At 36.7% G+C, this 25,434-nt stretch overlaps 1 protein-coding gene across 10 annotated transcripts in view; it reads right to left on the bottom strand.

Annotated features, from left to right (window-relative positions):
• Positions 1-25,434, bottom strand: part of tns1b (tensin 1b) — a 272,519-nt gene that overhangs the window by 69,568 nt on the left and 177,517 nt on the right. For 9 of the 10 annotated variants that reach the window (XM_051904735.1, XM_051904732.1, XM_051904734.1 and 6 more), the window contains 8 exons: positions 25,052-25,093; positions 14,025-14,074; positions 8,977-9,148; positions 7,931-7,981; positions 7,710-7,832; positions 5,377-5,441; positions 4,934-5,017; positions 1,326-1,438 (listed from right to left, as the gene is read on the bottom strand). In XM_051904735.1, the coding sequence (XP_051760695.1) occupies positions 1,326-1,438; positions 4,934-5,017; positions 5,377-5,441; positions 7,710-7,832; positions 7,931-7,981; positions 8,977-9,148; positions 14,025-14,074; positions 25,052-25,093 (700 nt within the window). Of the gene's footprint in view, positions 1-1,325; positions 1,439-4,933; positions 5,018-5,376; positions 5,442-7,709; positions 7,833-7,930; positions 7,982-8,976; positions 9,149-14,024; positions 14,075-18,970; positions 19,187-25,051; positions 25,094-25,434 lie in introns of those variants that run through there. The other variant, XM_051904740.1, reaches the window with a different exon arrangement.

Raw genomic sequence — 25,434 nt, 5'->3', positions numbered from 1 at the left:
CAGCAGCAGCAGAAACAATGTCAGCGACAGAGGTGTGGAAATACTTCAAAATTAATGTTGACAACACACACATAGCGAACTGCATGCTTTCAATCACAATTCGTTATCGTTTAGTGAAGGCGGGATAGGCGGAAGCGCTCTCTCTCGCGCACGCGCGCGCTCACTTGCGCGCGATCCCAGTTCTCTCTGACAGCGCACGATCAGCTCTCCTTGCGCCTGAATGGTCAAATGCACACATAGTTGTCAATATGTCCATCGTGTGGAGTATCTCATGTAAATACAGTCGGTTATGGCTTAAGTGGACGTAAACATTTGGGTGAAAACAGGATATGTGTCAGTATCCATGGATTCGGTCTTAAAAGGACCGTAGCCTATATTTGTCATTAATTAATTAAAACAACAAAAGATGTTAAATAAATGTATACATAGTAAATAAACCTACTGTATCTGAAAAACAAGTTTATTTCATCTGTATCTCTATAGTATTTGTTGTATTGTTTGTTATTTGTTTGTAAATGTCTTTTTATATAACAACAATTATATATATTATGCCCTTTGAAGGTTGGACACTGTGAAATTTTTGTTATTTTAAGTTTGTGACAAGCACATAAAAATGATTACTTTTTTCATTAGAGTAATAATAAAGAAGCTGTCCTACATTCATTAGTCTCACTGTGTTGTGCTTGGAAAACTGCAACATCAAAAAAAGAGAGAAAGAGAGAGAGAGAGAGAGAGAGAGAGAGAGAGAGAGAGAGAGAGAGAGAGAGAAATTAATACATGTATAGGCATCGGTATCGGCGAGTACTAGAAAAAAGTATCGGTACTCGTACTTGGTCCTTAAAAAATGGTATGTGTGCATCCCTATAATCATGATTTATTGTTATGTTTATATTTATTGTAGTTCATTAATCAGCTGATTCGAATGATTCAATGTTGATACTTTTTGTCAACAATAATTATTATTTTTTTTTTAATCAGCAGACCACTTGGAAAACTTTACGGTCCACCATTTTGAGAACACCACACATAACTGTCTGGGGAGGATGGATTTGTTTATACTACAAATGTGATGTGGTCACATGTTTCTCTGACTACCTCTTACTGTGGTTTCAATGATCGGATCACGAAACACTCTGGACCCCGTCTACAGCTGTATTTAGCACTGACCTCTTGTGATCGGGTCACCCGAGATGTGTGTAATAGAGCAGCATGTTGTCAGTCTGACAGGAAGGCGTCAAAAGCAGCAGGACTTGAGACGGACTCCAGAAACCTGCTTTCAACACCTTCACTGACAAATGGCCAACGGCCAGAGTATTTCAGCTCACCTCCTTTGGACTCGAAGTTTGGGATCCCGTGCATGATGACGTGGTGCAGAAACAGGGGCTTGTTGTTGATCTTGATGTGACCGGAGAGCAGACCGCTGAAGTACTGCACATACCTAGAAAAAAAAAAAAAAAAAAAAAAAAAAGATTATCAGAAATAATGTAATAAGCAAAACAAATTAGTGGACAACACTAATGATTACAGAGAACTGGGGAGGACTGAGATATGAACGAATGTGTACTAGAGATGTCAAAACTACTGGTACTTCTATATCAACTCATTAAAGGGGTGGTTGATTATGATTTTTTTAAACTTTAGTTAGTGTGTAATGTTGCTGTTTGAGCATAAACAACAACTGCAAAGTTACCACGCTCAAAGTTCAGGCAAAGGGAGATATTTTCTTATACAGAAATTGTTTTTTTAGGACTAAAACAAGCTTCTTCTGGATAAGTGACATCACAAACTTCAAAATTTCCATAAATTCTGCCCCCGAGAACACACAACAAAGGGGGTGAGCAACCAAAGCGTGAGCTGTTAAAGCTCCGCCCTCTTTTGGAAGGGGGCCGGGAGCAGCAGCTCATTTGCATTTAAAGGGACACACACACAAACTGCGTGTTTTTGCTCACACCTAAATAGGGGCAAATTTGACAAGCTATAATAAATGATCTGTGGGGTATTTTGAGCTGAAACTTCACAGACACATTCTGGGGACGCCAGAGCCTCACATTAAACCTTGTAAAAGGGGCATTATAGGTCCCCTTTTTAAAAAAATACAATAATTACAGTAATCTGAAAGATCAAGGAACAAAATATTTATATATTTTCCATGTTTAAATAAAGGACCATATTGGACATCATATTAGTTTTTGCTGCGGTATAAAACTTTTATTGAGAATCATAAGATTTCAATGGCATTGCTATTGGCTACTGAAATTGTAGTATTGTGACAACCATCCATTTAGGAAACGCAGATGCACCTGTTGCACCATCTTACTGAGTGTGTGAAAGTCTTTCAGGGTTTCAAGCAAAAGACGTATTAATGTGAGTGTGTATTACATAACACACTATCTAAACACTGTTGTGAACACCATTTAGGGTCATGAGATGGTTTCATCTGCAGTTGAGGAGCGTTGTGCTGTGTTTCCGAATCCTTAGCACAGATGTTACATTTTATAAACAGGAAAAAGCATTTTTCTTCTTGAACGTTGAGGCTGTGTCTCTAGAGAGGGATAGTGACCAGCGTTTCTATATCTTCCTGGCAGATCGCCCGAGGCCTGGGTTCCCATGAACATTCAGTTGTTCCAGGGCCCCTCTATTCCAGAAGAGCAGAACGGCAGAAATCATAAGCTTCTTCTTTCCTCCTGGAGCAAGCTCTTACCATGACTCTGCCTTTCCATTTTCCATGAAGTGAGCACAAGTATGTGCCCCAATGAAACCTAGTTTTAATGAAGCCTGAAGTGCCAGTGCTTCCATATACAGATGGAATGCTTGATTCTGTAAAAGCAGCACATCCGTGGCCAAGTGTTCCCTTATGAGGAATAAATGGGTGTGTGTAGAGGCATGTACTCGAGCACAAAGCGTATATACACGTTTATCAGTGTCTTTGGGTTTGTAACTGTACATTGGGGTCCAAAAATCTGTTAAACTACTAGTGGAAAAACATTCTTTTCTTTAATATAACATTTTTCATTGCAAAAAATATAGTCACCATTGAAATCTGAGTAAAAAAAAAAAAATATTTGTCCATCTTTTGCTCCAGCAGCACTGGAGCTGACATGACCAAAACCTAATGATCATGTTCTCCAGCATAATTTGAGATGTTCCAGAGAAGCTTTAATGGAAGCAAGAGTCACATGATCACTCATTTTGCTTATTTAAAAATGACCAATAACTCCCTTTTTCAAAGTCTTGATTTTGTTTTTGGGGTCTACTAGAATAGGTTTCCATGCTTGATTTTTCAAAAAAAAAAAAACTGCAGCACTTTTCTTCTCAGTCTGTCAGTAGTGCTCTGTTTAGTTCCTCTGTCTACATAAAGCCCCTCCTTCTGATAAGCACAATGTGCTCTGATTGGTCGGCTGGACCAGTGTGTTGTGATTGGTCAACCGCTTCGAGCGGGTTTCGGAAATGTCACGCCCCTTACCATAATGCAAGTTTCAACACACTACTAACACAACTCAACCAGGCCCCGCCCCTTTGTTTGGATATGCCTTGGGAATTATTTAAATGAGGAATATTGTGAAGTGTTTGTTCCTGCAAGAAAACTCAAGACTGTGAGTGTGCACTGATATAGAGAATAACTTTCTTTGGCTGTGCTTTGTAACTTTGCAGACCTTTTTCATGCTCAAACAGCAAAATCACACACTCAAAAAGTTGAAAATGTAAAAAAAAAAAAAAAAAAAAAAAGCAAAATAGCATAATAGACCCCTTTAAATGATGACCTACAAATAGTGCAGAATCTGAAATATTTATTTTTCACTTAAGTCATTACTATTCCTGTATATAAATGTTTAAAAATAAAAAGGACCAAGTTTGGTCTTGATTTTGGGACTCCACTGTACATATAAAGCTAAGCAGCAGACACTGGCAGCCACTTCTGTTTAATTATAACTCAGGAAATAACAACCCAAAGGAACAACATCCCAAACATGGCCTTTTAGTGTCTCTATAGAGCATATTCGCAAAAAAATGATCATACTCTAGGCAATCAGGCATACAAACCCTCCACAGCTGGTACATGATCATGAGCGTTTGAGGAATGTGGATGAATTTGGTGTAAACATATACATATACATATACAAATACGGTAACACTTTAGCTTAGGGTCCAATTCTCACTATCAACTAGTTTCTTATTAGCATGCATATTATTACTAGGAATTTATTCCTGTGATCAAAGCTGAATTTTCAGCATCATTACTCCAGCCTTCAGTGTCACATGGTCCTTCAGAAATCATTCTAATATGTCGATTTGCTGCTCAAGAAACATTTCTTATTATTATTATCAATGTTGAAAACATTTATGTTGTTTAATTGTGTGGAGACTGTGATACCAAATTTTTTTCAGGATTCTAAAGTACAGAATTTAAAAAATAGAAATCTTTTGTAAAATTATAAATGTCTTTACTGTCACTTTTGATCAAAGTGAACCTTTGTAAAAGTATTAATTACTTTAAAAATAAATTCTTACTGATCCTAGTAACTTTTGAATGGTAGTGTATTTTTCAGTATTGCCATCACAGTGAACTAGACTGCAACTGCAGCAATAGTTTGAGCACAACTGACCTGAGACCAGTTGTAGTGACGGATATGTCATTTGCATGTATGATAGTGGCGGTACTGAAGCGAGATCAGACATGAGGCGCTCAGAAAGAGATTACGTACCATTTTTTTCTTTTTAAGGACATACCACATTGCCATAGGGTATGGTTAGGTAAACAACACACAACCTAACTTAACCTAACAAAACTATCGTTTGCATCATTAGGCCACTGTTATCTGGAGGCGAAGCTCATAAATTTGAACAATGGCTGAAACTGAATGCTCACAATGAGGGTCAAACTCATAAAGCAGAAAGATAAGAGGTCAGATGGGGAAAACAATGCACAACTGACCTTCTCTGGGAAGGCTGGCCCACAGGAAGCACTTTATCTTCATAAAACCTCTTCATGGCAAACCTGTCCAGAGCCTGGTCTGCACTGCAGAGGCAAAGGAAACACTTACATTATTGTACAACACATTGCAAAAAACATCATATTCTTAATGAGCATCTATGTCTTGTTTTCCAGTAAACGTATCTAAAATTGCTTCTTGAATTTACTGGAAGCTTTTTGTCCATAAAAATAGACCTTTTTGCATCAGAGATGAATTTGATCAGCACTTAATTTGAGTCGAGACAAATCCTCCTTTGTAAAGTGATGCATTTTGGCAGTTGCTCATGTGTTACCTAACGTGTGGCCAGTCTTGTGATGTGGGATTAAGGTCTTTCCATAATAAGCATTCAGAGGAGCATCTTTAATTCGATAAACACAGACAGTACACTGTCTACACGTCTTACCTTGCTGATATGTTGCTGTAATGCATGTACGCAGCCACAACTACCCCAGTTCGACCTCGGTTTCCCTGCAGGAAGAGAAGCAGACAGGATTATCAAATAATGCAGTACATTATTTCATGTCTTCTATATATTCAAATATATAGAATATATAACACATGTTTTTTCAGATGGAAGTCATGTTTGTTTATATTTAAGAACAAACTAATATGATTATATATGTCAAAATTTACAATTAAATGAAATTCTAACATGAAAAACTGGCAATTTATTAAGATTCTAAGTGTAAGTGTTAATTTCTATAATCAAAAGGATTTAATGGAAGCTTGTTTCCGCCACTAAATAAAAAAATTAAAAAGGTAATTGCAACTTTTTATCTCACAATTCTGACTTTATTTCTCAGAATTGTGAGATTTAAACTCAATATTGTGAGTTATAGAGTCAGAATTGCATGTTATAATGTCAGAATTTGCAAGATATCTTCGCAATTCTGACTTTTTTCTTGCAATTGCAAGTTTTTAATCACGAAATTCTGGCTTTATATCTCACAATTCTGACTTTTTTCCTCCGAATTGCGAGATATAAACTCACAAATGCGAGTTATAAAGTCAGAACTGTGAGATATAAACTTGCAATTGCGTGAAAAAAAAGGCAGAATTGTGAGATAAAAAGTCACAATTACCTTTGTTTCTCAGGAATAAAGTTTTCATTAAATACAATATAATCATAGTTAATGACCATGACTAAAATAACAGTCAAAAGGTACATTAGAGCAGCATGAATGACCCAAACCTGATGACACATCAAGGCAGCAAAGAACTTCAAACAAAGTATTTAATCTATGGTTTGGATCATTTTGAACACACAGTTGTGCTCTTTCTGAATGAGTGAACATTTCCACCATCAAGCCATCGCCTTGTGTTTCCACTGTTACAAAGAACAACACAGGTTGCCATAACAATGTTTATGGTTTCCTGTTAAAAATTCAGCATATTTGTGTTTATGACATTTCTGGCCCTTTATAAATCCAGATCACAAACTCTCTTGGCAGTGCTACACTTCTTAGGCCACTGAGAAAGCTCTTGTGAAGCGCTTTACGGATAGCAATGTGTAAGATGCATTCTGAGGGTGTGGAAAGAGTCAGGTCTGTTTGAAATCAAGTGGAAATACAGTGAAATGGATTTCTGAAAGCACTAGACCCCATATAAGGATTGACCTGCGAATCACTGAGAACCAGTGGTTTAGAAGATAACCCACAAACTCCACAAGAGGCTGCTTTCTGACGTTTATTCTCACGGACAAAATCCCTTTCATTAGCGAGGTACTTAACAATACCGCTATCCTCAAAAAACAACAAGAAACATTTTACAATCTAACTTCAAAACACATTAACATCATTCTAATGTTTATAAGTGGTAAGCAGAAATGTGACTAAACCAGATCAGAGGGTGATGAAAGAGTAAATTCAAATGAATTGTTTAAGAAAACAGATTTGCTTGAACCTCAAGACTGGGTCAGGAAAAGGGTTTCAAAACAATGGCGAAGTACTAACTTTACAAGTAAAATCAGTCATGTTTTCTTACGTAAAGACCCTGCAATTGCATCGTAAATCTCACTGTTCAGACCACCATGACCTTTGGGAACACACCACCCCGTGTTTATTAGGAGTAGCCTGAGAACGCCATCTACTGACAAAGCACTATGGGTACTATTTACAGTAACTATAATGTTCAGGGGAAAAACTATTATGCAAACATCAGTTTCAAAACCTAGTGAGCTTTCTTGCTGGATATGCCTACAAAAAGGAGCATCATAACTCTCATGAAACCTTGAGACTCAAATCACAATAGATTTCAATAGAGTTAGCATGTTGCTAAGCTAACAACACAATACTTCAATAAGCAAAAAAAAAAAAAAACGTAACAAACAGTAATACATATTTGTATTTATTTTTTTTTATTTTATATCTGTATTAAATGATATGTTTGGTAGGTTTCATATATATATATATATATATATATATATATATATATATATATATATATATATATATGTATATATATATATATATATATATATATATATATATATAGTTTTGCATTTATATAATGTCATTAGATTACTAGATTCTTTTGCTTTGGTAACCACCTTGGATCGATTTGTCGCAGTGCATTATGGGATTGCATGTTGCATACATCTTTGGAAGAACCTTCGAATCAGTAGTGCATTTATAAATTTTTTTTTTACATGCTGAGAGACATTATGATATTTGTTGCTAGTGTTACCAAAAAAGCATGGCTCCCATTCCCAAAGCAGAGCACAACTAAAACAGTTACCTTATTGTGTAAGACAACCACATTGTGACTGTCAGTGTTCATCCAAGTGTCCATGGCTTTGCAGATGCTGCAGATCTTATCCAGGGCTGGAGCATGATGGTCTGGCCAGCCAAAATCCAGCACCTCACGTAAACAAACACACCAGAACATGAGTAAGACCAATGGAACAAACATCTCTACATTAGATATCATAAAAAAGTCAAAAAGTAAACTCTACTTACTTTGGAATTCAGACTGGAGATGTCATTTCGCTTTTCACTGAGGTTGAAGAGCTGTAAAAATGTCATATTTAATTTAATAAAATAAATACTATATATATATATATATATATATTATTTATTTCAAACATCTGTAATAGTATTGCAACTACTAATAAACTTATATTAGTACTCAAAGCAGTAGTAACCCTATTTCGATAGTCCACTTCCACATTCTACTAACTATACACTACTAAAAAATGCTGGGTTAAAACAACCAAAGTTAGGTTTAGAAAATGGACAAACCCAGTAATTGGGTTGTTTTAACCCGGCAGTTGGGTTAAATGTTTGTCCAACGTGCTCTGCAGTTTTACCCCAGTTTAACATAACTATTGTTTAAAAATTACTGCATTGCTGGCTTAAAATGAACCCAAAATATGTTAGAAATTAAAAATCAGACACATAATTACTAGAGGCAACAATAATAATCAAAAGGTGAACATTTATTATTAAGCAATTTATTAAATGTTTATTGTTTAATTATTATTCATTAAACTTATTAATATATGTTCATTTGTTAAATATATTAATAAATGTTAATTTCCAACATATTTTGGGTTAATTTTAAGCAAGGAATACAGTCATTTTTAAACAATGGTTGAGTTAAATAAAACTACCCAGCAGGTTGGACAAACATTTAACCCAACCGCTAGGTTAAAACAACCCAATCGCTGGGTTTGTCCATTTTCATCCCAACTTGGGTTGCTTTTAACCCAGCATTTTTAGAGTGTAGTTAACTTTGCAACTACATGTCAACTAGCAGACATTAGAGCATTAGTAGACTGTCTGCTTAATATCTGCTTAAACTTTATTTTGATGCTCCCCAACAGACAATCTACTGACTATAAGTAACTTTGCAACTATATTTTCCCATTTGCAAGCTTATTCTACAAACCTGAAAACTAGCCCTAACTTTACAGTCTACTAATACTCTAATGTTTCAAAGTTACTTAGTACTTAGAGCGTATAAAGTAGACTGTTAAAATAAAGTGTAAGTTTGGAGGTCTTACCAAGTAGTTGTCACCATGTTTAGAGCGTAGCATGGTGGCCACCTCCTTTATGTTAGCGCTGTAGCTTGGTTCTTCTACATTACTGGGGAAGGTCACAGAAATGATGCGTTCTGTGATGTAGACCAGGTCCACCTCATAGTTTTCCTCCATGGCCTGGATCAAACTCAAACTCCTGCAAAAATCAGAAGATCAGAGAGAACATCAGCAAAAAACAATGCATGTCTACAGCAAATCTTGCTTTTTCGGTGTGCAACGAAGGCAATTCACAATATTCCCTCAAGCACAGTCTTGTGTCTCATAGTAAATGACATCACAAAATCACCATGTTTTTTCAGAAGAATGCCTCACCTCAAACATGTCAACGCTGAACAGTCTATTAAACACATATTTGATGTTCAGTATGGCTTGAATAAAATATAGTGGGGAAAGATTGATCGCAGAGATAAACAAAAGAGATATGAAAATATCCTGCATTCCATGTGTGCAGCAGTGCAGACCAAAGAAAACAATTTGGTCACTGGTGAAGAGTAGGTCTGCCAAGGATGTAACCACAATCAGACCCCCCATCTCTGACCTCACTCTCTCCTCAGGTCTGGATTTCAAGGCAATCAGAGAGAAGTACAGCAAGAAGATGGCCATCTTTAAATCCAGGGCTCTGTTCCAAAACCTAGTAAGCTTCCTAAGTAGACAGCATTTTAGTGTGCTCACAAAATATGTGTGTATATATATGTATGTATGTATATATACATATATGTGTGTGTGTATATATATATATATATATATATATATATATATATATATATTTTAGGGGTGTAACGGTACATGTATTTGTCCCGAACCGTCATGGTACGGACGTCACGGTTCGGTTCATGCAGTTAGGCGACAAATACAATCAGTCACAGGTGATCCACACTCCAATCCAGAAGGGGTGCGCGCGGTAATGCTTTTTAGCCTAACCAATTTTAACCAGCATTTACCACCAATAATGTTACTTATCAATGTCACTTACCACCAATTTTGTTACTTTCGATAAGAAACAAAGTGTCATCTTTCAAATTCTGTCAATTTTATCTCGAAATTCAAATAAATGGCGTTTTGGCGCTTTTTGATGTGGCATGACAGATCGCTGTATAGGCGCCTCAGTTCAAACGGCAGCACTAAGCGCGAGTGAACGCGATCATCTCTTCCTTTTCACTGCTACAGAATGAACATGAAGGTATGTTGAAAGATACAGTACAACTTACTGAAACGCATCACATCTCGTGTAATCGCTCAATGAATGTTTCAACAGCAGACGGTTTGTAAACAATATTTACCTCATTTACCTCAGAAAAGCCATTCAGTGTCAACAGCTTGTTAGTTCGTTAGAGAAATGAATATTTCACTAAATATATGCACTATATTAGCCTAATTATACAGTGCCCTCCACAAATATTGGCACCCTTAGTAAATTTGAACAAAGGCGGCTGTGAAAATAAATCTGCATTGTTTATTCTTTTGCTCTTTCATTCAAAAAAATCACAAAATTCTAACCTTTGATCGAAGTAAAACAATTGAAAGTGGGGGGAAACTCACATTATGAAATAAATGTTTTTCTCCAATACATGTTGGCCACAATTATTGGCACCCCTAGAAATTCTTATGAGTAAAATATCTCTGAAGTATATTCCCATTCATATTTACATTTTTTAACACACCAGGGTGACTAGGAGCATGAAATTGTCTAGCCTGTTCCACAGAAGTATAAACATGAGGAAACACAAAGGCCAAATTCCCTTAATCATTCATCACAATGAGTAAAACCAAAGAATATAGTTCTGATGTGCAGCAAAAGATTGTTGAGCTTCAAAAAATAGAAAGTGGCTTGTAAGAAAATAGCTAAAGCACTGAAAATCCCCATTTCCACCATCAGGGCAATAATTAAGAAGTTCCAATCAACTAAAGATGTTACAAATCTGCCTGGAAGAGGACGTGTTTCTAAATTGCCCTAATGCAAGGATCACAGCTGGAGAATTGCAGAGATTAGTTGAGTCTTGAGTCTCAGAAAGCCTAAAAAAAAAAAAAATTATCAAACAGCACCTACATCACCACATGTTGTTTGGGAGGGTTTTAAGAAAAATCCTATGTGCTCATCCAGAAACAATCTCCAGCATATTCAGTTGTCAGACAAGACTGGAACTTCAAAAGGGACCGGCTTCTATGGTCAGATGAAACTAAAAAAAGAGCTTTTTGGCAGCAAACTCACCAGATGGGTTTGGTGCACACATGGATAAAAAGTACCCCATGCCCACGGTTAAATATACTGCTGGATCTTTAATGTTGTGTGCCTATTTTTCTGCTGGAGGTCCTGGACATCTTGTTCAGATACACGGCATCATGGATTCTATCAAATACTAACAGATAAAAATCGAAACCTGACTGCTTTTGCTAGAAATCTTATAATGGGCCGTGATTGGATCTTCCATCGGGACAATGATCCAAAACAAACATCAAAATCAACACAAAAATGTGTCACTGAGCACAAAATGAAGCTTCTGCCATGGCCGTCCCAGTCCCTGACCTGAACCCTAAAGAAAATGAGTGGAGTGAACTGAAGAGAAGAAGCACCAACATGGATCTGGGAATCTGAAGGATCTGTGGAGATTCTGCATGATCTCTTATCAGGTGTTCTCCAAATTCATCAGGCATTTTAGAAGAAGACTTAGAGCTGTTATCTTGAGAAAAGGATGCTGAAATAATTGGGTGCCAATAATTGTGGCCAACGTGGACTAGAAAAAAAACATTTATTTCATAATGAGCTTTTCCCCCCATTTTCAGTTGTTTTACTTCAATGAAAGGTTAGAATTTTGTGAATTTTTTGAATGAAAGATCAAAAGGATAAACAATGCAGATTTATTTTCATAGCCGCCTTTGCTCATATTTACTAAGGGTGCCAATAATTGTGGAGGGCACTGTATTTTACTTAACCTGTTAGTTAATGTAAGGCCTAAATAAATCCGTCATGAAAACAAGTTATGACAGCCACTGTGTAAATGGTTAAATTTCAACAACGAATTGTAGAAACAGAAGTTAATGCAAAAACTGCCTTACATGTAATTTACATGTTTACAATACATACATTTTTTATTATTATTTGAGTGTTGATGATTATATCTAAAAATAAATTGCAACTGAATTTAATTATTTTTTTTTTTTTTTTTTTTCCTCAAGCATATGGTCACTATGGTCAATATAATTTAAATTTAAAAAATGTATGTACTCTCTTATTGAATAAATGTGTATTTCTATGTTTGTTTGTTTTTTCATGTTTCACAATTAATTTTACATCATGCTAACACAGCTCTATTGAAATCAATCATGAGTTTGCTTCCTGTGTGCTTTAGTGATGTAGGAAGCTGACAGTAAGGCAGCTCACTATGTTTTAGACCAGAGCATGCAAACCTTTAGTAAATTATGTCAGTGTTTGAACTCAGGTAGTGTAGCTTTTGGAAAGATACCTGTTGGTGAGGCCAATTTTTGCCCTTGTTGTGCAATGAAGCCATGTATAGGAAAATCTGGATTTAGTCATGTTTTCTGGGCATTGCAGCCACAGTAAATCACGTAAATCTCTCTACGGCTGATTTTAATTGAAAAGCAATTTGCATTCAGTGCATTTCAGAGAAATAAATGTAAATAAACCATGATTGTGAATGGTACGTGACATATAAACATTGTACTTGCACCACAGTGTCTGGGAAAACACATTCAACATTGCACAGCTCTCAAGAGACAATACAAGGCGTAACAATGTCTGAACAATCCTTTAATGTTAAGGATTTCCCCCTGTTACCACAATCATTTTGAAAGCCCATAAGGTTTGTGCATTCATTCACACTGAAACAACCATATTTGCTACCCTTGATCAATAAACATAATCCATCATAACCAGGTTCTAAGTGCACTGAAACTGTGCCTTATTTTAATAATTTCACTGTTATGGCACTATTTGTTTTGTGGAATTGAAAACAAAAGTTAAAGTACATTTTTAACTGAGAATGGAATAAGTTCATCAAGTGATGATCAAATGATGGAAAAGGCATAGATGAATTTAAAGAGCCTGGATCTCAAATGCTTTTCATATATTCTGTGGGTATGTTTGCACTGTTAACTGTTTTGCATAATTCCTGAGTTAAAAGGAAGCTAAAATAACACAGATAAGCACATGCAAATATAAAATAGTGCTATCAGCGGGTGCAATTCATTCTCCAAAATCAGTTAAACTACAGTACTCCACAAACTCCATCTACTATTGAAAAAATGCCTTGCCATGAACAACAGTAATACTCTTTTTGGCAGAAAAACAAAGGGGTCTCAAAGGGTCTCATTTTAAGGTTGTGTCCAAATGGACAGTTTCCCAAAACAAGAGACAAATAAAATAGCTGCCCATGTAAATAAAAAGTTAAAATTCCCCCTGGTAGTTGAAATGGGAGCTATTTGTAGTGATGCATTTCACAAAGCATCTTCTCACAGCCTGGCATGAACACACCCAACAGCTGAGAGACATAAGACCATCGGAATGGATCCAAGATCAACTCAAGTGTTATATAACCTGAGACCAATCTTTCATTTGTTTTGGATAATCTTATCTTTTGGTTTGCATCCTAGAGGTCTTTATAAGATATATAACATTTTTTTATGATAGAAATGTATGCGTAAGTATGATAACAGGGATTTGTTTTCCCCACGGGTGGGCAGTGTCTCCTTCGCTGCCAGTATTTATAGCAAACGATCACTCAAGATAAAGTATCATTATTTATCTAATATATGTGGGAGAGAAGCCCTATTAGGACATCATAACTTATCTCTGGAGATTGTGTAGATGCTTTAAAACTTGTTTATTCTTTGCACTCATAAACTGCGATTAAGAATGTGAGACTGATCCAAACAGAGTCAGATGTCAAACAGGGCTGGATTTAGGAATCTCCCTTGAGATTTCACTAAAGCAGCACATAGCAACACATGAGATATTGACTAAACTGATTTCTGATGAAGACGATGACATCTCTTACCTGGATGGTCTGCGTCGAGACTCCATGCTCTTGGAGGATTTGGTTGAGCCCTAAAAGAAAAAAAAATGAGTTGGTTAGAATTATAAAAATCTAGTTGAGGAAATCCAGTGTATGAACTAGATTCACGATTCCTGTAGGAAACATCAGTCAGAAAAAAATAGAGGTGAAGAACTGATTTGCTGGTGATATGTATGAGAATCAACACTCAACACAACACACACAATGTTTATGCAGCGTAAATGCACATATGCATAAATAGATGCAAGACGAGACCATGCAGTCAGTTTTGATTTCCGAACATTTTATCAGTGTAAGTCAATGGAAGATTTTTTAAATATTAATCTTGCATTTTGTAAAAGTATCAAGTTTACAAATCCAACATTTTTAAAGTATCCCTGTGGTGAAAATCAAGTTTTTAATGTTGTTTATATGTCTATGTGGTGTTTTTAATATGCTTTAAGACAAACCATGTGCAAATTCATAAGTCAACACCATTGCTGAGTATTTTATTTTTTTAAAACTGCAGTGATCTAAAAACGTGGTTTGAAATCGCTGGTGTTTGGGATGTCACAAACTACCTCGTAACCAATCACGTCAACGTATCAAGGGAGTCTCAAAAGAAGCCAAGTTATCCAGCTATATTTTTCTGTTGATATGAAAAATCAGGTAGATTTAGCAATGTAGTGGGTGTATTACGATGCTATGATGAACTACATGCCTTTCTCCACTGAAGTTCTGAGTTGTTCAAAGCGTTTCTAAGGATACTGATTGTTAGAAGGCAGCTATCTGACTCTGACATGTAACATTAGCAACACATTATTTGTTGTTTGATAATGTAGTCAAGCAAAAGGATAATCATATTAATTACCGTTATGTGTCCGACGTAGTAAAAAGTGATACCATTGTGCAGCGTTTACCTTAGTAAGTTGACCGAGTGGATCTCTGAGCTCGTGCAAGTGAGTGGAGGCGGGGCTAATTATCATATTCATAGATCTGCGTATACTAAATGAAGCAAGGGTGTAGAATTACAGTCAAGCTATTTTAAGGCATGATGAAAATTTAAAAATGTTTAAATATGTCATTTTGGTGATCAAAGATGAGTTTTAAGGGATAAAATTATTGATTTAAGATGGCTTATTTAATGCCATTAAAGTATATTCACAAAACAATTTAATGACTGTAAAGATGTACAAAATGAATTTTATACAATATTTGCTTAAAAATCTAGTAAAAAATACTATATATTTACAAAGCTTTTGGTGGAGTTTGGAATCAACACAACAGAGTGTGAACACTCTGTTCAGCTTATGCAGATAATCTCAAAATGACCAAATAATGTCCAATTATTCAGCCTGGCTGATACAGCGGACTAATAATGATCTCACAAATACGACAGTTTCCAGATGCTTTTAGCCCATTTCCTGTTTAAAAATGACCGTAAACCAGTTATCCACTAGGGAGGTTTACTCTTCATTTCCAGAGCTCAGGCTGTTCTGCTGATTACACCAATGAAAAGGCCATTTGTTTGGACAGTTCATTTTTGTTTTGTGTTTCTCCATATGTAAAACTGTGTTAATACAAGTTGAAGAGAGCTGATGTGAGTGTGCTGGTCTGTATCTAACACTGTCATCTTAGCTGTATATACTGTAAAGGCAATGACAGCCTGTGAGGTGAGGTAAAGTGAGGGAACGAAATTATATGGATTTCAAACAGGAGACATTGAAAGGTGAAGTGTGTAATTTCTTGCACTATTTTTTGCAGTTGGGTTTGGTGCTGGTAGTGGGACAAAAATACACGCTTCACCTTTAATATCACATCTAGAGACTAAGAAAAGTGTTAATGGTCTCACTCTGAGTCTCACGAAAAGTAGGATAAGCCTCGAAAGATGCGTGGCCTATGCTCACCGTCTAAATGACATACTAGTGCATAATTGACACGACTAAAAAGGAACAATGCTTACTAAGAAAACCCAGAATCCAACGTATAATTATACACAGTGCTGGGGCCTTTTCTGGAAACTGTATAGACTTTGTATGTGGTTTCCCATATGTAGCAGTCTTAGAATAGTATAGAAAAACTTGAGGAAATGAAATGATGGGAAAATTTCAAGTTCAAATGTCTCCAAAAAGATAACAACATACTGAGGTTTGAATCCGGTTCAACTGGGAAATTGCTTAATTAGCGATGCCATAAAGGGGTGGTATAATACCATTTTTACAAGATGTAAAATAAGTCTCTGGCGTCCCTAGAGTGTGTATGTGAAGTTTTAGCTCAAAATACCCCACAGATCATTTTTTATAGCATGATAATATTGTCACTTTTTGAGGGTGAGCAAAACGCTCCGTTTTTGTGTGTCCCTTTAAATGCAAATGAGCTGCTGCTCCTAAGCAGAGGGCGGGGTTTCAAGAGCTTGTGTTAGCACAGTGTTAGCAGCACCGACTACCTCATGAAGACACACTGAAAATGTCAGAAACTGTTCAGCCTTTTATGTTCAAACTGGAGTCGGACAATGATGGAGAGACTCAAGAAGAAGTGACAACATGTAGAATGCAACAGGACGTTTCTGAATAATTAGTTGCTTAATTTATGAAGCTGATGTGGGATATCTTAAAGTCATTGATTAGCATATTCTGTCATGATAATCTATGAATAGCTCGTGTGGGAACTATTATAAGATGCCTACAGAGCCAGAGAATATATGCTGCATGAAGACAGAACAGGTATAGTTTAGTTTAATTATGGTTATAACTTATGTTGTCATCTTGCTTTTATGACATGCTATTACATTTGTGTTATGTACTGTATTGCAATAATATGGCCTCACCCCTTTGTTGTGTGTTCTTGGGGGCAGGGTTTATGTAAATTTTAGGGTTAGTGATGTCACCAACCCGGGAAGAAGCTCGTTGTAGTCCCTACCAGCTGTTTGTTGTAGTGCTTAAACAGAGAATTCTTTAAAAGAAAATATCTCCCTTTAGATTGAACTTAGAGCGTTATAACTTTGCAGATGTTGTTTATGCTCAAACAGCAACATTACACACTAACTAAAGTTAAAAAAAAATGAAATAATAATCAACCACCCTTTTAACTATTACGATGCCTTAAAATGTACTATAGAAATTCCCAAGATTATGTTATCTAACAAACACATTTGGTATTCCATTTGGTTAAAAAAAAAAATGGCGTCGGTGCCAATAGCCTCGTATGTAGCGCATCGATGTATAGCACCGTTCAATTTTGAATCCCGGCTCGCGGACCTTTCTCTCTCCCACTTTGCTTCCTGTCTACATACGGTCCATTAATAATAAAAAATATTCTTTTAGATAATAAATCTAAAAGAAAACAAAAAACAAAAAAAAACAAAAAAAAACCAAATGGAACGAAATGGGATTGCAAAATCAAAAAGATTTTCTGAAGCTATTTGCTACTGGCCAGCACACATATAGTCCCGCCCCAAACTCATGCAATTGAGTCAATATCGCTGTGTTAAGACACCCATCCCCTCCCCCCATACCCCCTAAAAAGCAATGAAAGGCATCAAAAAATGTACACACATCAGCTAATTCCCATGTCATGTTCAGGTCTGGAAATCACAACATTGACCGTGGGATCCCTGAACATTTTACTTAATGAATTTTCTTAAATAAGCCTTAAGGGAACTGTTCAAATAAAAATTCTGTCATTATTTACTAGCGCCCATGCCTTTAAAACCTATATGACTTTTTGTTTCTTCTGTGGGACACAAAAGAAGATCATTTTTAAGAAAGTGTCAATGTTTTTGTCCATATCATGAAAGTCAATGGGGTCCAAAATAGCAACGAGGTCCCATTGACTTTCATTGTAAAAAAAAAAAAAAAAAACGGTTAAAACATTCTTCAAAATATCTTCTTTCCACAGAAGAAAGAAAGTCATACTGGTTAGGAATAACATGATGGTGAGTAAACGATGACACACGTTTTATTTTTTTTTTGCTTGCTTATTTTACGCTGTAAGCTAATTTTTGTAGTCTTTCTACTTCAAAATGTCATGTTTAATTCAATGTGTAATTACTTTATTCAATGCTTTGTAATTATTTGTGAAATTTACTAGCAATTTCTGAGAGACAATTGTTTCAAAGTAAATCCTACACCATTTTTCTTTCTTGTCTAGGAGAATTCGTTAAGTAAAATGTTCTCACACAGCATTAGTTTCCTAAATAATCCTCTTTTCCAAGAACCCAACAAAATCTACTACAATATTGTTTGCACATATAGTATTTAGAGACCAATCAAGCTTTAAATGATCAGACTGTAAAAGTCCATTAACACATTTGGTAGTTTAACACACTTTTGTGTGTATAGATTACTGGGCCAGGCCATTATAAACACTCATAAAGTACAAATAAGCCAAACTAAAACTAAAAGAGACTGCCAAAGTTGCTTACTTATAGCCCGAGAACGACATTGTGACATGCTTGAGTAAAACACCCTTGGCATTGCAAACTCAATCCACAGGGTCCACCTTCCATCTCTCGCCACACCGTGCCCGGCTCCAAAAACATTCCCTTAATCAGCCGATAATTGCGACCCCCAGAAGGACGGCCAAGAAAGGGTGGGTGGGGGGTTGGAGGGGGTCTCAGCCAGGCTTGATCAAAACCAGCTGGAAATGCTGCTTTCGAGCGGGCCCGGCAAATGAACAATCAGAGAGCACAGGGAAGAAAGCGAGGGATAGCTTTGAGGAAAAAGTTGCCACTGCACAAAGACCTACACTCTTAAAAATAAAGGCTCTTGATTGGCATTTATGATTCCTTGAAGAACCTTAAACATCCAAGGAACCTTTCCATTGCACAAAAGTTCTGTTCACTGAAAACCTAAAATGGTTCTTCTACTGCATCGCTGCGGAAGCCCCAATTTGAAAGCTTTATTTTTAAAAGCGTACAACCAAAGTTAGGCAGAAACCCGAAGGCCTACCTTAAACAGGTAACCCGTACTCCACCTCCACGCATCACGCAAGGAGGACAAGCGCCTCCGTAGGGAGCCGCTGGGATTCATGGTCGGGAAGTAATGCTTCCCTTCTCCTTGCATTCCCCTTTTCCCGAAGCGCGCCCCACGTTCCTGGCTCTATTTTGGTTCTGAGCTGTGCCGAGGATGCCACATGCCTGGCGTCAAACTTAAGCGGACCGCAGCGTTCTTCCTTCTCCCACTTGCAGAGTTACTCTTTCCCTTGTTTTGTTCCCTCCCGCCTCCCTCTCCGGCCCCTCCTTTTTCCTCGGCACCTCTCCCCTCCCTCTTTCCCATGCTGTGCGTGTGTGCGCTGCTGCCACCCGCGTTTGTTTGGATCTTCGGTCTAGCCTTTGCTCCCTCTCTGGGTCACACACTCAGCAGCTGACTGGAGGAGATGATCATTCTGACCTCACAGCTTCAACTATTCACAGTTGTGTCACCTCCAGTAAACCACGGCCCATCACCTCACTTTCTCTAGAATATATATGTAGTATGTAAAGAATATAAAGTTGTCAAATCTCACTTTTTTTTGTGTATACATAGTTTTTATCCCTGAGGTCCACATAGGATGCTAAAAATAGCTGTAATAGTTTTTCATGAGCATTTTCTATCCTCTAGCTGACCCTGAAGCAGGCTGTGTTCTTTTGCTGCCATATCTTTAAGACTTCTATGTAAACGTTCACTTTGCATGCGAAATGGACCCTTTTCACAAAGTGTGATAATGCATTTCCACAGTTATTAACATTGCAAATCTACATTCTAAATGCTGGGTTAAAAGCAACCCAAGTTGAATTGAAAATGGACAAACCCAGCGATTGGGTTGTTTTAATCCAGCGGTTGGGTTAAATGTTTGCCCAACGTGCTGGGAAGTTTTATTTAACTCAACTATTGTTTAAACATTACTATATGGCTGACTTAAAATTACTATATGGCTGACTTAAAACTAGAGGCAACAATAATAATCAAAAGGTGAACATTAATAAGCAATTTAATAAATGTTTACACCGTGTCCTCACCAGACTCGATGCGATAAGATTCCAGCGACGAGCAATTTGACTGTCCACACCAGACGCGATGTGAAAATGAGAAGCGATAAAACCAATCAAAAACCACAGCCAATCAGAAGAGAGTGTGGTCGGGCTCTCTCGTCAAGAGCAAAGCAGACACAATGAAATGGGCAAGTATATAGTAAAATTCATAAACATTACACCATTTAAACATTATTTAAAAGTACATACGAAGTGATTGAGCCAATCTTTATCATAGAATATGCTTGTTTGTGCGCATTCAGTTGACGTTCTTGTGCCCATTTATTTATTTTCAAGATCTGAGGTGAATTAGCCAGTGTTGTTTTCATTACAGCTAAAAAGCTGGGAACACAGAATGATATTCAGACTCACATTAGACGCTTTTAACATTAAATAAAGCACATAAACAGCTGATACCTGATATTATCATTGCCATACTTTTTGTTGCTGTTCCAGCTGCGATGTCGCAGAGAAATAGAAACAGTTTTTAACAGCCTCGTCTTTCAATAACAGCCTCTTTGCAAATAACAGCATCATATTGTGATGAATTCACAAAACAAATCTGCACTGAAATATTAAGCTCACACTGTTAGATCCCATTTTTATTATTCATTTATATGCTAGTGCACTCTTAAAAGTTGACAAAATGCACATTGACACATACAAAAAGTACATTTTTAAGACCTAAATATTGATGACTCATCCTGCACCAATGGGCATATGCAAATTTGTGTCCAATCAAATGCTCCACAGAATGACAACATCCCTCCCCAATATCACCTGCCAGTGGGTCAAAGCAGCAAACAGTAAAGCAGAATTCATAGTTGTGGCGTAATTAAAGCATATAATTTAAGAAAACCCATTGGATATGTCCTGCTGCCACTTCCTGTTTCAATAGGAAATACATTAACGCAGTAAAGAAACAGCACAACACTGCAAATAGAAAAATTAAAGCCAATTCAAAATATTACTATAATAGTATATGTAGAATATTAAAATAACACTGAAATGATTAGAGTTATGTTAAAAATAAACATCAACACCTTTTACATTTGCAAGTTCTAGTGTTTATAAAAAATAGCATCTATACTTCCTCCATATTACCTCGCGATGGCTGTACTGTGGCAAATTTCTGAATACTAAATAGGTGTTGTTGACGTGTAAATGTGGGCGGTTGTATGCTACTGTCTTCATCTGTTTGACGTCAGAAGATCAGAAACCATTTTTGCAGTTTAGTCTTGAATCAATGTACTGAAAGTTACAGTTTTTACAGTACAATGAAGCCTTTATCTCAAAAGATGAGGAAAAATGTGATTCCTCATAATAAGACTCATCCAAATCAGAGCCAGAAAGAATCATATGTAAAGTCCAATGACTATAGTCAAACCAAAGACAATTTTAAAATACATCTGTCTCAATCACTGCTTTAGCAGGAGAATTATGGTCTAAATGAGAAATGAGAGAAAAACAGACAAACATGTTATCAAGCTCTCCTTGAAAAATAAGCTCTTGAACTAGACAGAAAAAGAAAACATGACACGGGAAGTCATATGATAAAATGACTTTGAGATTCAAAGGGTTTGTTATTGTGAATCAAAGACATCAGCAGAACCACAATTAACTGACCATGAGAGACCCTAGAGGTGAGGGTGGTGCATGTCTCCCATGATGCCTCAAGAATGAGTAATACTGCCTGACAAAGCCGCAAACATACACTGCTCCAAACATCTAGAGAGCTATATTCTGGATTATTTACAGAAACGCAGAATGTCAAGAATAATGCAGCATGATGAATGAGAAGCTCAACATATTTTCATTCACAGCAATATCCATTGTTTTGGCATCAGGGCACAAAAGCCGAAGGAGCCTGGAGGAATCAGTCTGAATTAAGTTTACAAATGTGCCTTAGAACCCCAGCCATGTTTAAGGTTGCTTGGTTAAATCTCACTTATATCAAAGGCTTTCTTACTTTAAGAGGAGAGACGAGGGCTGCAATTTCAGTTCATGTTCCTCAGAACTAATCATGGACACAAATACTCATAAATGATCAATGGTCAATCATGAATGCAATATTAACAGTAACAAAAAGGTTTCTAAAACTGTGCCAACAGAGACTCATTTTTAATTTTGTGATTTGTTGCAGTAGTACTTTGGGTGGTACATTGCTGTCCAATTAATTAGAGGAGGATGCTAATTTGTACATTTGTACAAAATGAGTCAGAAACAGCAACAGAAATTAGCAGCGTACGGAGAGGATTAGGTGCGTATACACAAGAAACGTTTTTGCATTTAAAAGACAGGGTCATCGCAGAGTCCTGAGTACATTTTTTTAACTTGACGTGTCATTATAAAATGCTATGCAAATGTCATTAATAATAATAATAATAAATAAAAAATAGTCAAAGATGTCCTGATGCATATCTAATTAAACATACAATAGCTGTCTGTCAGTTTTGGGTGGGAAAAAAATCCAGTTCGTAAAACGATACTTCCTTTCTCAAGCTAAATAAGATCAAGGAGTATTTGGCAAATAATTTATGCTGATATGTAAGTGAATCATTCCATTGAATATATGCTGCATGTGTTCTAACTGTGGCATTTTAAATTTAAAAAGGATATTACTCAAATTTCATACTCACACATACAGTTGAAAAGCACAAAGAACATGAACATGCTTGTGTAGAAACTGCACCGACTACCACCAATGCCCATCCATCATTCACAGAGTTCAAAACATCCCAAACCCCTTTACGTCTTTTATTATTTCATATTTCGACTATTTTGATCATGAATTCAGCTACCAATAAGCAAAATACTGTACAGAACAGTACAGTTTGTGAAAACACCACAGCAACTATACCAGTGGCGGCTTGTCATGGGAGGCAAGCTTACCCAAAATTTTGATTAGAAAATGGGAGAAATGATAATTTAATGTTAATAAGATTCTCAGTTATTCGTTTCATTTCATGTCTCAGAATGTGTATTTTTAGTTTGTAATTTTACCGCTGTAACACCATAACATGTTACTGAAATCGAAAGCACCGCTGTTGTTTCACGAATGTGCCGAATATGCCGATGTCATTACAACCGCTACGCCAATAGAGAAGGGGAGGGGGGAGGCACATGAGCCGAGCTCGTCTTTTGCCTCAGTTGGTAAAAAATTAGCCAATCACCATCGAGTGTTTTACATTCAGCGCTTAGGAGAGTTGAGAAAAGATACAACGCAGGAGAGGCTAGCCTCCCTTGGTATATCAACCAATCATCGTAGAGACGTAAATTACTTGAATAACGTGATATTAGTTTGAACTGCTACCGCCACGCTGATAATGTACCAAGTATCTTATTTATGGAGAGTAGCGGTATTGAATATCGCCAACGAATTTACCAAGCTATCATTAAAACAGTCTACAAATTACAAATGAAGGAAGACTCCACGCATAAGTTGCAAATATAGGCTACAGCAGCCAGCTTCACTAACGCGCTCTTTTAACACAGACATTTAAGGAGGGATGGATGTTTGCTAAGTGATAGTCCAGGTGAGTGAAATTATATTTGTATTATCTTGCTGTATATGTCATTTTCTTTACATTTTTTGTCTATAAATGAGCAAAAAGCCAATTTAAAGCAGTTAAGCTAATAATAATAATCGTCCGGGGATCCCCAGACCACTAGAATTTAGTGTGCCTTCTCTATTTTAAAACCCACAAGCCACCACTGTTAGCAACCATTATAATTTTTTTTAATTTTATATTTAGCAACCATTATAACTTTTTTATTTTATATTTATATTAACTATTATAAATAGTTAATATTAGTTAATTAACAAAAACATGGTAAGTAGTTATTCTACTCTGGGTAACACAGACTTGACAGCGAAGCAGTAAACTGTTGGACTACTCAGTGATTGGTAAGCTGCCGAGTTGATAAGTTTTATAACGCCCCACCCACTTTTCAGATTGTTCTTACACCCCTGGGTACATGTAGGGTTTTGCTTTTTACGCCATTTCCTCTGGCTACGCTCCAGCTCAATATTGTATCAATAAAACGATCTAATGATGTTTCAGGGGGATTGTAAGAGTCTGTTGCTCTGTCCCTAAATCTCCCAGCATACTCAGGCTCATATGGACGGCTCCAAACGAAAGTCTGAATTTTATTTGGATCAAGGCAGTTAGTCATCCACAGCTGCGTCTAGTGTGAGTGTTCTTCACCCAGACATGAAGGGGATGAGGAACGGGGTGGACGGAGGGGGCTTCTGAGAGGGGGGCTGCGGCACAAGTGAACACACATGCTTGAGCTGCAACTCGGATCTCTTCCTCTGCTAATCGGTTAAAGGGATAGTCACCCAAATATGAACAGTCTGTCATTGTTTACTCATCCTCAAGTCATTCCAAACATGTTAAAAACAACATAAAATAAATTAAAAGTGCCAGATGTGGTCATTTGTGTCCTTTGAAATAAATAACATCATACAGGTTTGGAATAACATGAGTGTGAGTAAATAATGACTGATTTTTTTGTTTGTTTTTGAGTGTACTGTCCCTTTAAAGCATATTCATTGGTCAGTCATTATAGCCCCAGTGAGGCTGTGTTTAGCTAATCCAACCAATAATTTGAGCTTCAGCACTCCGTGAGGTTTAGACTGGTGAAGTTTAGACTACAGAAGCTGCATAGCAACAGTGTTAGCTAAAGACCTAAATATTTATATCTTAAAGCCGTTATTTCTGAAGCTGTCAGTAATGACTTTACACTGTGTTCAAACTGACCCAACGGACGGCAACACTTCAAACATTCTACATTTGGCTGTTGTACTCAGAATGTTGGAAACATAACCATCATGTTCACACTGACCCAACAATGTTCACTTTAAAGAAGGTGAGTGAAAAGGAAAAGTTTGTGGATTAACCCTTGCTTGATGGATGAGCAGTGTTCTGTGGGGTCAGTGTGAACTACAAAATATGCCATTGGCCATACTAATGTTAAGAAAACATGTAAACATTCAAACACAGGTTGAAATACTCACTGTTGTCTCTATATGTTTCAGGGGGAGGTCATTGCTGGGGGCCTGAGGTGAAGGAAACAGAGAAGAAAGAAAGCAGGTAAGACACTGACAAGCATAAATGAGTGAAAAGACCTCAGGAAATCTGTCCCAATGACATCTCTCCACATTACATATCTGCAAAACACAAGAAAGTTTGTTCTCCAGATTCAGAATGAATAGTGACTCATTTTTATCTATAGTCACCAATATAATGATGCACATTAATGAACAGCAATTTTTTTTATCTACCTAGTTACCTATATATTGTATTGAAACAGTGTAATTCACGAAAATGCACTCACTAATGATTCAAATAATCTTACGAGCCAAAAAAAAAAAAAAAGTGCATTAAAAATCTCTATAAT

Source organism: Ctenopharyngodon idella, chromosome 9 (genome assembly GCF_019924925.1).
Source record: "Ctenopharyngodon idella isolate HZGC_01 chromosome 9, HZGC01, whole genome shotgun sequence".
NCBI classification, from domain to species: domain Eukaryota; kingdom Metazoa; phylum Chordata; class Actinopteri; order Cypriniformes; family Xenocyprididae; genus Ctenopharyngodon; species Ctenopharyngodon idella.
The sequence above is the reverse complement of the archived record's forward strand: the minus strand, read 5'-3'. Positions and strand labels throughout refer to the sequence as shown.